The 11,670-nt window shown below is 54.3% G+C and overlaps 5 protein-coding genes across 5 annotated transcripts in view; 2 read left to right on the top strand and 3 right to left on the bottom strand.

Annotated features, from left to right (window-relative positions):
* Positions 1 to 381: 381 nt before the first annotated feature.
* GUITHDRAFT_114277 (hypothetical protein) lies at positions 382 to 1,281 on the top strand (the record flags this gene model as incomplete). The annotated part of the gene is made up of 1 exon (XM_005826471.1): positions 382 to 1,281. The coding sequence occupies one exon, from the start codon at positions 382 to 384 to the stop codon at positions 1,279 to 1,281; it is 900 nt and encodes a 299-aa protein (XP_005826528.1).
* Positions 1,282 to 1,455: 174 nt separating this feature from the next.
* On the bottom strand, positions 1,456 to 4,668 carry GUITHDRAFT_164891 (hypothetical protein; the record flags this gene model as incomplete). The annotated part of the gene is made up of 6 exons (XM_005826470.1): positions 1,456 to 3,342; positions 3,594 to 3,670; positions 3,724 to 3,830; positions 3,875 to 3,966; positions 4,029 to 4,118; positions 4,310 to 4,668. The coding sequence occupies 6 exons, from the start codon at positions 4,666 to 4,668 to the stop codon at positions 1,497 to 1,499; spliced, it is 2,571 nt and encodes an 856-aa protein (XP_005826527.1). The 3' UTR covers positions 1,456 to 1,496.
* A 1,377-nt stretch (positions 4,669 to 6,045) lies between these two features.
* Positions 6,046 to 7,023, bottom strand: GUITHDRAFT_143343 (hypothetical protein; the record flags this gene model as incomplete). Its single annotated transcript, XM_005826469.1, has 1 exon — positions 6,046 to 7,023. One exon carries the CDS (start codon positions 7,021 to 7,023, stop codon positions 6,046 to 6,048), a length of 978 nt encoding a protein of 325 aa, XP_005826526.1.
* Positions 7,024 to 7,853: 830 nt separating this feature from the next.
* Positions 7,854 to 11,096, top strand: GUITHDRAFT_158392 (hypothetical protein; the record flags this gene model as incomplete). The annotated part of the gene is made up of 13 exons (XM_005826468.1): positions 7,854 to 7,874; positions 7,912 to 7,965; positions 9,711 to 9,801; positions 9,861 to 9,937; positions 9,982 to 10,044; positions 10,094 to 10,156; positions 10,248 to 10,314; positions 10,362 to 10,446; positions 10,493 to 10,582; positions 10,630 to 10,678; positions 10,728 to 10,814; positions 10,859 to 10,943; positions 10,993 to 11,096. The coding sequence occupies 13 exons, from the start codon at positions 7,854 to 7,856 to the stop codon at positions 11,094 to 11,096; spliced, it is 936 nt and encodes a 311-aa protein (XP_005826525.1).
* Positions 11,097 to 11,303: 207 nt separating this feature from the next.
* GUITHDRAFT_114273 (hypothetical protein) overlaps positions 11,304 to 11,670 on the bottom strand; it is a gene marked incomplete at both ends in the record, with an annotated part of 3,045 nt that continues 2,678 nt past the window's right edge. The window contains one exon of the mRNA XM_005826467.1: positions 11,304 to 11,373. Within this exon, the coding sequence (XP_005826524.1) occupies positions 11,304 to 11,373 (70 nt within the window). The remainder of the gene's footprint in view (positions 11,374 to 11,670) is intronic.

Genomic DNA, 11,670 nt, shown 5'->3' with positions numbered 1-11,670 from the left:
CTCTCTACTCTCACTCTCCTCTCCACTCCTCTCCTCTCCCTCCTCCTCCTCTCCTCTCCTCTCCTCTCCTCTCCTCTCCTCTCCTCTCCTCTCCTCTCCTCCCATCTCCTCCCATCTCCTCCTAACTCTACTCACTCTTGAGATGTTTTCATTTCCCTTTGACATCACTGCCAGGAAAAAGTCTCACACGTGGCACTCGATGTTCCGCTGGTCACCCAAGGTAACTGATTTCCTTGCACGACGCCTCCTCCTCCTCCTCCTCCTCTCTCGCTCTCCTCTCCTCCTCTGCCTCCTCCTTCCTCGGCGTCCTTCTCCTCCTCCTCCTCCTTCCTTTCATCATAACCTGCTCCAATCCAGCTGATCTCTGCGTGTTTGCAGCTAATGCTCATGTCTACCATGAGCCTCTCCGACGTCTTGGTGTACCTCTCCCAGCAGAAGGACCAGCTTGCCTCCAGCCTTGACTCCTCCGTCATGGTCCAAGGCACCTGCCTCATCTGCAACCTGGACGGGCCAGGAGGAGGAGGAGGAGGAGCGGCGGCGGCAGGAGCAGCAGCAGCAGCAGCAACGAGGGAGGGGGAGGGAGAGGATGACACGTGGCGTTTCTCAGCTGTCATCTCCCTGGACGAAGAGGACGGAGAGGGGGATCTCGAGATTGTCGACGAGGAGGAGCTGAGAAGTCACGTTCCCCGCTGCTGGGTGCTGTGCTGGCGGCAGGAGGGCACGGAGGGTCGGGACGGGGCGCTGCCGGACCCTGCTGGGGTCTGGAGGAAGAGGGGGCAGGACCGGGTCCTGCGCCTGCTGGAGGGGTTGGTGAGGGAGGCAACGAGGGTGTGGATATGGGGGCGATGCACCTGCCCGAAGGTGCAGCTGTTGGCATGGGAGGTGGACGCGCTCCTGCGGAGGGTCCGCAGCTACCCTCTGACGAGGCTCGACGGGCGACTCCAGCAGCTTCTCCAGCTTGAGGCCCCCTGGTCCCAGCTGCTGGACGACCTGGCCACCCGCCACCGGAGCTGGTCACATGTATCTTCATGCAGGAAGTGGCTGCTGCTGCTCCCTGCCCATGAGGAGAGTCCGGGTACCGCCGTGATCCTCACCATCCGGACGTTCGGGGACAGGTCGGAGCTCCAGGCGCTGATATGCACTTGCGAGGAGGAGGAGGAGGAGGAGGGGAGACAAGGTGGGGGGAAGGGCGAGATGGGAGGGATGGAGGAGGCGATGCGAGGATGGATGCGGGGGATAGTGACCGACATCTGCTACTGGCTGTGGGGCCTCTCGCTCTAACGTTTTCCAGCTCATGGCCAACGAGCAGGGGAGCGCTAGGAGGGAGGTGGGAGGAGGAAGGGGGGGCGGGAGGGGGAGCAGAAGCAGCAGGAGGAGGAGGTGGTGGAGGAGGAAGATCCAGCAAGGGAGGAGAGGGAGGGAGGGAGGGAGGGAGGGAGAGAGGGGGAGGAGCGTAGAGTCGGAGCTGTATATGTTTTCTCTGTACATTTTAAGTTCTAGCCGAGGGTCTGGGACTCCAGGACGAGCGCCTCCTTCATCTCGTTCGCCATCTCCACCAGCGCCATCACCTTTCCCTGCGGCAACCCCAGCTGGAAGATACTGTCCTCCAGCTCGTCGGCCAGCTGGAGCCGCCTCCTCCACACTCCCTCCTCCGCCTCCTCGGCGTGGGAGGCATCTTGGGAGGAGCCGTGGCGGTCAGCGAGCTGGGCGTAGGACGGGAAAACGGCAGCGAGCTCACCGTGGGAGCCTGTCCCCAACAGCCGTCCTCCCTCGAGGTAGGAGAAAGAGTCGCACGTACCCTCGAGAAGGCTGGAAGAGGAGGAGAATATGATGACCGTCCGGTCGCCCCGTCGTCCCCGCAGGTTGGAAAGGATCCTCCTTGCAGTCTCAGCGTCCATCCGAGAGAACACGTCGTCCAGGAGGATGACGTTGGCTGTTGTCAGCCAGGCTCTTGCGATCGCAACCTGCAGCTTCTGCATGGCCGTCAGCCGCACACCTGTGTCCCCGACATGCGCCTGGTAGCTGTCGGGGATGAGCTGGATGAACTCGTGGGCGCAGGCGAGACGAGCAGCAGCTTCTACCTGCGCCTGCGACGCCGTCTCGACAGCATACGAGATGTTCTGCGCGATGCTCATGGCGAACAGGACAGGCTCTGTCTGCACGGCCACCACATGCTCCCTCAGCCAGTCAGGGTCCAGCGCCTTCACGTCACTCCCATCCAGCAGGATGCTGCCGCCTGCCGGCTCCTGCATGCGCTGCATGCTCTCCATGAGCCGAGTCTTCCCTGCTCCCCTTCCCCCCACGATGGCCGCGATGCTCCCGGCCGAGATCGAGACTGAGCTGAGGAGCTTGTCGCTGCTCGGAGCATCGGGGAACAAGTCCACCTCCCTCATCTCGATCCTCCCGTCCACCTTCTCCATGGTGCTTCCTCCGCTGCCGCCGAACTTGGGAGATCGATCGAGTAGGTGAAAAACTCTCTCAGAGGCCCTGAGCGCCTTGGTAATCTGCCTCAGGAGGGGCGACAGCTGGGCGATGCTTGAGATCGCAAGGATGGTAACGCCAGCGTACGTGACGAGGTAGCCGACTTCGACCTGGCGGGACAGGACGGCCAGCCCGCTAACGTAGAGTGACAGGACGACGGCGAGCTGTATCATGAGCGTTGCGGAACTCTTGGAAGTTGCGTCCACCAGCCCGGTCTGGAGGGAGAGGTCGTAGATATCCGCTGCCATCTCCTTGAACTTCTCGAGCTGTCGGGACTCCGCAGCGAGCGAGCGGACGATGCGAAGGCTGGACAGAGTCTCCTCCACCAGCTCCATCGAAGTAGCCATCGCCTCCGCTCTCTCCTTACCTAGCCTCCTGGCGTAAAACTTCTGGATCTTGCCGACGAGCATGCAGATCGGGACCAGGGACAGGACCACAAGAGTGATCTTCCAGCTGATCATGAACATAATGAAGATGCACATCAAGACTGTGAGGATGCAGTGGAGGCCATGTATCATGTGGTCCCCGAGTGTCTTCTGCAGCAGTGCCACGTCGTTCTGTATGCTCTCCACAAGCTCCTCGGGCTTCTTCCCGTCGAAGAACTCTACTTCCTGCCGCAGCAGGTTGTGGAAGACCTTCCTCCTCGTCCTCGACGCCATCCTCTCCTCCGCGTTGTGGATGATGGTGGCATAGGCGGCGTCGAGGATCGAGCAGATCAGATAGATAGCCACCAAGATCACGCAGTATTCTCTCAGATGCCCCCTGGCGGATCCTGGGGAGTAAGGATAGTAGAAGTTGTTGAAGAGACGGCCGAGGATGACAAAGGCGAAGCCGGAGGACGCAACTGAAGCTATCATGCACCTGCGGGTAGAGGATGAGAAAGAGGAAGGGAGACGAGGAAGAGGACAGGAGAGCGGAGCAGAGCAGAGCAGAGCAGAGGAGTAGCGAGGAGAGAAACCGAGTAGAGGTGGGGAGGAGAGTGGAAGGACGTAGGAGAGGAATTGATGGAGAGGACTAAGATGAATAGAAGGAGAGCAGAGCAGAGAGGGAGAGGCAGGGACGTACAGGAAGGACAAGCAGAGCAGAGCAGAGAGGGAGAGGCAGGGACGTACAGGAAGGACAAGGAGAGCAAGAGCTTCTCGGGCTCAAACATGCTGAGGACCTTCCAGAACCGATCTCTCCACACCTCCTGATCTCAACGTCACCCATCGCTCACAGACCTTAGAGAGCACGGAGATCTACCGTAAGGAAGCCCAAGTGCTCTTGGTTTCGATCCTTCCCCTCTGCTCCCTCCATCTTGGACTGGGCGTCCTGCAAGGTGCCCAGCTCTGGCGCCACGTCTGCTCGTCCTCCCGTCAACGTCGTCGCATCGTCATTCCCGCGCTCCTCTCACCTTTGGACTGGTGTGGAAAGCGGAAGGCGAGGACGACGATCACGAGGTAAAGGACGTAGTGGAGGAGGTAGGCATAAAAGGAAAGGCCGTAGCTGAGAAACCAAGGGGGCATCGGATCAGGCACGAGATCGAGATCGCAAGTTTTCATCGTCACCCGTTGGTCTCCGATGCGATCACAACCGTTGGCAGGCTGAAGGTCCCAGCAATTGCTGACGTGGCCCAGAAAGTTTTGAGGATCCAACACCTTCATAGGGCGTTAGGGAACGAACGGCAGTCATACCGACGCTTGCAGTGATTAGATGTTAACTTGTACCGAAGGAGGAGAAGGAGGAGCAGGAGCAGGAGCAGAAGCAGGAGGGGGGGAGCACCAGCAGAAACAGCAGAAGCAGCAGAAAGAGGAGGAGGAGGAGGAACGCAGCAGAGCGTCGAACTTACTCTGTGAGGTTGCGAGAAACCTCCATGTTGAAGAGCCAAAGGCTGTACAGCCATGCCGAGGAGGCAAGGGGCTTTGCGATCCACTCGAAGTCATCATGAGCACCGTTGGCATACTTGGCCGCAAACACAATCAGAGGAAACATGCCCAGCCATCCGAGGACCATCACTTTCACACTGTGCATGGTGGAGTAGGGAAATTCCTCCATAGGGGGGATGTGGAGGAGCGTCCATGCCCGGTAGGAGCCGAACATGAAGATAAAGACGGTGGCTGCTCCGAAGAGGAAGATGTCGTCGAAGCAGTGAGTGAGGAAGGGACGCGCGTCTCCCCGCCATAGCGCCCTTGCGTCACAAGCAGACATTCCTATGTGTCCGGAAGCTGCTGCGAGCTGACAGGGGGTTACAGTGCTCTAGTGCAGAGAGGTGGAATCTGATGAAACCGACAGGATAGTCCGTAGGAAAGAAGGTGAGAAGAGAGGCGGATGAGAAAGGATGGATATGGTCTGAAAGATGACGCAGTACAAGTAGGTGTTGGCGGGGAATCCTGCAAGGGCTGGGTGATACCCAAGTTGGGAAGGACACGGAAACGAAGTGGTGAAAGGAGTGAGTCACAGAACAAGAGATATTGAGTGAGAAGATGGAGAAGGATGAAAGGAGGGAGGCAGGGAGGGAGGGAGGGAGGGAGGGAGGGAGGGAGGAGAAGGGGAGGAGGAGGAGAAGGAGGATCAAGGAGGAGGAGGAGGAGGAGGAGGAGGAGAAGGAGAGACGGTGGGAGAAAGAAGGGGCAAGCGTGATGATGAGAGGATGGAAGTAAGGGAATTGGAAGGGGGGTGGGGGGTCATGAAGTCAGGGATCAATTCAAGTGGGGTGATACTTAATTCCAAACTATTTGAAATATTGATAACATTATTTATAATTTTCATTAAATAAAAATTTGAAATTAGATCTCATATTCAGATGAAGGGGGTAGGGGTAAACCTGTGGGTCATTATTGTGGGGTAGGTCAACGTTGGACCCAGTGCTGCGTCACTTGAAAAACTTTCCAAACTTTAAAACCTCCGAATTAAAACTTCACTACCAAACAAAGTTCTGACTGACCCAGTTCGGACCGTCGGACTCCTCAACTCGGAACCGGGCCCGGCCGGTCACCGGGTGCCGACCACAGCCGCCAGCTGGCACTGCCGCAGCGCAGCCTGTTTCACGGAGCCTCAGGGGCCGGCCGCGGAGCCGGGCTGGGAACCGCCATTGAAGGCCACGGTGACGCGGCCGCCGGGAGTCCGCGGCCTGGCTGGGAACCGTCCGGACGGTTCAACGGTTGAACTTCCAGGCTTGCCAAGTTGCCAAGTTGCCAAGTTATGACCCGGTGACCCGGCGGTTCACCGTAGGCTGTGACCGTACGGTCAGTTTAGCGGCTTGGCCCGGCACTGAGCACTGAAGCTCGAAGCCTTTCAAACTTGAAAGTTGGGAATCATGCGGTCACAAGTTTCGTCGGTCAACCGTGATAATCATCGGATGCTTCCGGCTAGTCGGAAGGCTCGGACACATATCTTGAAGGATAAAACTATCAATATACTTCTGACTGAGGTTCAAATCAATCACACTGTCGTCACTGGAAACTTGAAACGAGTCGGAACTGCCGCCAGCCAGTGCGGCCTGAATGATCATGGGCACGCCGCCCGCCCGGCCCGTTGAAACACTGAGTACTACTTAGTGTAGCAACGAAGTACGCGCTGCGCGAGTCAAGGCGGCGCAAGAACATCAAACATGGTTTGACAGTGAAGATCTGGTGACAGATCGAAGTCCTGGTATCCCAAAACGTCAAAGAGATCCAAGGGTTTGTCCTGATCTTCAACGAAGGATGAAAGCTCCGATCTCTGACTGCCATGTTGCGAAGCCTCCTTGTGTTGCTCTAAAGGTTCAACCGTTCTGATCGTCTGCTCTTGTGCCGACAATGTACCTTTGAGCGACGTGGAGCTTTCATGGCCCAGCATGGGCTTGATCTCTACTGCACTTGCTGGCTGAACAGCTTCTTCGGCCTTGCTCGTGCAGCTTCTCTTCCCCGACGATTGCCTTCTCCTGGGTTTCTTGGCTGGTGGGGGAGCAAAGTTGTTAAATTCAGCAGCTCGTGATACCGCGAATTGAATCGATGCAGGGGGATCGACGAGCGAGCGCTTGACAGAGACCTTGCTCTCGTCCTGGCTGTGGAATATCCTGTTCCGGCCTTGCAGGAAGGGGTTACGGGGGGTCCACATCTCGATAACCTCCTTGAGCGTCGTGATGAGGGAGTTGAAACTGCATTCCTCTTTGTAGGAAGGATACAGGCTGCACAGCCAATCATGCCCTTCCCGCAGCACCACCATGTCCGAAAGAATCGAAGGGTCTCTCCAACGTCGACCGAGGAATAGACTCATGCCGGCCCCTGCAGGATCATCTTCTATCCTTCCCGCTCGCCTATGCCTGTACCGCTTGAACATGCCGCAAGCTTCCAGAACCTTGAGGATCTCTGGCTCTGAGATTGCCTTACGAGAAGTGCAGCTCTCCTCAGCCATCTGTGGGTGCCTGACCGCAGACGGCACGCACCGACTGAGGATATTGAACAAGCTCAGGCTGCCGTGCCTGGCAATGCAATGGCATTTCCCTTCATTTGCCGTCGTCAAGACGGCAGCGAAATCTATTGAAAGTTGGATGTTCTCCTTGGATGCTCTTGGACGTGGCATGGTAGAGGTAGCTGGGTGTTGATAGATGACTTACAGGTTAAGATGACTTAAAGATCACAGTAGTCCAATTTTTGCCTCACGTTCTCGCGATAGTTGTACACTTCTAGAACGCGAGGCAAGGCTTTGAGTGGGAAGAAGCGTTGTTGCTGGTGATGTATGCACAACGTTCAGAAGTGGGGAAAGGAATACACGAGGAGGAGAGTCAGGCTGGGCAGCGGAGGACAAAGAAGTTGATGAACAGCAGTGGGGGAATAAAGGGGGCGAGCGGAGAGGTACAAGGAAAGTGGAATTCGAGAAAGTTTTGAGGAGTAGGATGGGCAAAGGATGTAAGGAGGAGGGAGAGAGGAGGAGGAGTGGAGACTGATGGATTCGCGAAGACGCGGGTTGGGGCAGTCAAGGAGGTGGACTGTGCCAGGAGGTCGCGAGGGATTACGAGCGTCAAGACCGTCGAGGTGCCAGAAAAAATTTCAGCATTTGGGAGGGGTGGGGGTGGATACCACCGTACGTTACGCCATGGGTGGGTGTATGTACCCTACCCTTCGACTGTAAAAACATGACAATCAAACCTGAAATGAGGGGTAGCACATGTTACTTTTTCCAATTAAGAGGGGTAGATTGCTGACTGAATTCTTTTCAAGGGGGGTAGGGGCACCGATTGTTAACTTGCTGTGGGGGGACGAGGGGTAGAGGAGTTTGTTAACTTGACTATCTTCATGATGAGTGCAGCTGCTTGCCAGAGGGGTGGGGGTGGTGGATTATGGTGGGTACTGTAGGGGTGGTCCTACAGCATATGTAAGTAAACTTGAAGTCACTGTGCAGCCGACTCGGCGATGAGTAAACACTCGGCGGTAGTGAACGGTAGTCTTTTACTTAACTTTGAGTAAAGAGCATGATGGTAGTACTGCCCGGCTGCGGCATACTCAAAGCCTGCCAGCCTGGCAAGTTAAGTCAAAAATCCGAATCAGTACGAGGACACTAAATCAGGACTCCGATCGAGGAGGCTTGTGGCCCGGCAACCCACCCGGCCCCGCGGCCCGGCCAGCCGGGCCCACCCGGCGGGCCCCCCAGCGGCGGCGACCATGCCTACTCGGCGAGTCGGATCCGATGATCAGGATCCGCACGGTCCGGGCCCGGGGAGCGGCCTCCCGGGCCCGGGCCCGGCGCCTGCCGCCCGGTTGGCCCTGAGTTTAGGACCGTCGGACGCGCGGCCGGCCCGATCACGTCCGATCATACCGTGTCACTTTAACTTAACTTTGAGTAAACCGCCGGGTAGTACGCGTAGTAGGCCGCCGCGGCGCCGGGCCCGGCCGGGCCGGCCGGGCGCTGACGGCAGTCACGGAGTTCCGACAAGCTCAGTCACTCTCTGCAGAAAGTTTTCCTCATCTTTTCGGTGGGTGTGTCTTGGTGCGACACAGGTTTGAGAATTAGATATATATATTTTAAATATTTCATAATAATTCTGTATATTTGAAGTTTTAGACAATAATTTAGTTTGAATATTTCATGTTGCTCTCCAAGCTTGGAATTGGCGGTATTCTTGAATGAGTTGTATCCAGCCTCCGAAAAGTTCTGATAAAACCATTTCAGCCAAAAGTTCCTAATTTCCTCTCGAGAGTTCCTCTAATTCAGATTCTTTTCACCAAATGTTCGTATTAATTTGCTGAATAGTTCTCCAATTGAACCTCAAAAGTTCCTGCTGCTCTTCCGCAAGAAGTTCTGTACCCCTGCCGCCGCCGCTTTGCCGCTGCCGCATGCCGTAGGAAATGGCGGGCGCTGCAGATGAAAAGTTCACACATTCTCTCTGCCTCGCGGATTTTCGCCCTTTCTCCTCCTCCTCCTCCTGCAACAAAAACTCATTCTGCTCCTACCTCATTTATCCTTCTCCTTCTTTGCTCCTGGTTGACAGTGGAAAGTCCACCAGGGGAGATATTAGTGGCATGATTTGCTCGAATCCTACCATCCTTCCCTGACCGATCAATCTTGCTCTTTCTGCATTAGAGATAAAAATCGTCTGATCTTTCAAGCCTCATCATCACAAAAATGCTTCTTCCATGATTCATCTCATACCAATTGCGGTGCTAATTGATGGTTTTTGTGCTGCTCTTCAACATTATTCCAATCGCAAGCTCAATGCCATTCAACATGTGTGCTGTAACCTCTGGCAAACTTTAGCTGCGTAAAGTGTGTTCCTCTTTCTTAGCTGCATAGTATATCCTTGCATTCTTGTATGTTTGTTACATGATCTTTCATGTTCGCTGTGGTAGACTTGTCCCACCTGTGGTAGACTTGTCCCACCTTTTATGCCTTCTTCCAGCTCACAACCAAGTTAAGCGATGAACCCTGTGACATATACAGTGTACTTCATCTTCGTTTTCAATTTCTGCTTCATCTTTTTCTGTTGATGGAAGTGACGTGCGAAAAACAGGCTCGAGTGCTCATCAACGCTAGGTTGCCTCCAGTCACTCCAATTTCAAGATGGATTCGGAAGGTGTAGATCGGGATCTCCAGACGGTTGATTGGAGTTTGATTTTTCTTGCAGTAGAAAAGTATTCTACCAAGGATCTTGATAGAATAATTTCGGATATGTTCGAACAGAAGCGAGGTGGAAGCGCTGCACACAATATTCTTCCAGAAGCAGATGTGAGAGGTGTTGCCTTTATACGGGGTTGTCTCATACTTTCGTCCAGGTTTGCAAGTTGTGCGAGATGGCAAAAGAAATATTGCAGAACGAAGACAACGTGAAAGGCGTGCAAGCCCCAGTGATAGTTGTTGGCGATGGTGTGTGATTGTTGCTTGGTACGGCATCTACAGACGAGTGATCATTGGCAACTTTTCAGTCCATGGTCAATTTTTCGATCTGCTTGAACTATTCGAAATTGGAGGCAAGCCGCCATTCCATAACTACCTGTTCCTGGTATGATCTACTTCGCATGGATTCTAGCACTGACAAGGCTCTAGGGTGACTACGTAGATCGTGGATTTTATTCGTTGGACTGTGTGTTGCTCCTGGTTGCTCTCAAGGTTTTGATGTCGAGTCCTGTTTGTTCATCCTCTCAATCTTTGGTTTCAGGTTCGATATCCCGATAGAATAACATTGACCCGTGGAAATCACGAATGCAGACAAATTACACAGGTACGCAATCACAAAAAGCAGCTGGCGAGAGAAATTTCTATCCTGAATTCGATTCGATTGGTACATTTATTGATTGTCGCTGTACTGTCAGGTTTACGGATTTTATGATGAATGTTTGAGGGTGCACGGGACTGCCAATGTTTGGAAGCACTTCACTGGTGACTGTTCTGGAATCAGATACAATTTTTGCTCACTTGTTTGAAAGATCTTTTTGATTTCCTTCCATTGGCGGCCTTGGTCGACGATGCGATTTTCACTCCTCACGGCGGTCTTTCCCCTTCACTTGACCGGTTAGCACAGAAGAATTGAAAACTCTCTAACTGACGATTCTGCCAGAATTGAGCACGTGCAGAAACTTGATCGTTTCGTTGAGATTCCTCATGAGGGACCCATTTGCGATCTGATGTGGTCAGATCCCGACGACAGGTAGCGCTCGGTCACTCTTTGTTGGCCCACCCTTGATTGCTTGTCAGATATGGATGGGGAATCTCTCCTCGTGGTGCAGGGTACACCTTTGGGCAGGTCCGAACTATCTTGAATTTTGAGTATGTGCTTATCTAGAGTTGTGCAGGACATTACAGAGACTTTCAACCATGATAATAACCTTCAATACATTGTGCGCGCACATCAGCTCATCATGGAAGGTTATCAGTGGCAGGTTTGTCCCGTGCAATGTGCAATTTTCTCTCTCACATTCGACAGCACTCGGGTGGAGTTTTGACTCTCTTCTCCGCACCAAATTACTGCTATCGATGCGGCAATCAAGCTGCGATCATGCAGCTCGACGGTGATACGATTTGATATCGATTGTTTTTGTTCATTGATGCTTTGAGCAGAGAACTTGAACAAGAGCGTGATCCAGTTCGATCCTGCTCCTCGTCACCAGCATGGAGAAGAAGGCAAGCCCAAGCTCAAGGCGCTACCCGACTACTTCTTGTAGGAGCAGAGCTCCTGAAAGCATCTGAACATGAAGGACGAAAGAGAAGAAACGGAAGGCAGGAGCAGAGAGTAGGGATCACTGACGACAAGTGTTTGCCCATTACTGGAGGGCGTAGAGAGTAACGAGCGAGAGAGTTTGGAGGAAATCCAGTGAAGTCTGAATCTACATTTACAAGTGGCCGAGATGTGAAGAGGACTCGTAGACTGACTATGAGAGGCCGAAGGCTTTGGCTCCTTCTCCTCCAGGCACACACTTGCCCTTGACATTGCGGTATCCGCTGCAGGGAACTATCAGATGCTCACCAGGACACGAAGAAATAGGTTGAGGACACAAGAAAATCCGTTGGGGCAAGCTAAGGAGGAGAAGAGGAAGGAGCAGGAACAACATTGCACGTGGAATAGGGTGGGAGGTGCAGGGAGAAATGGGAGGAGGGGAGGTGTTGGGTAACATGCCTGCGGCAGCGGCAGCCGTCCGCTCCATCGAACTCTGCGCCCTCCCCGAAGTGCTGCTTGCAGAGAGCCTGCCGGAGGAGTGAAAGACTGTGGGAAGAGGGGGTGGAGAGAGAAATGACGTG

Source organism: Guillardia theta, assembly GCF_000315625.1.
Source record: "Guillardia theta CCMP2712 unplaced genomic scaffold GUITHscaffold_74, whole genome shotgun sequence".
Classification (NCBI taxonomy): Eukaryota; class Cryptophyceae; order Pyrenomonadales; family Geminigeraceae; genus Guillardia; species Guillardia theta.
This window is presented reverse-complemented; position numbering and strand designations above follow the sequence as displayed.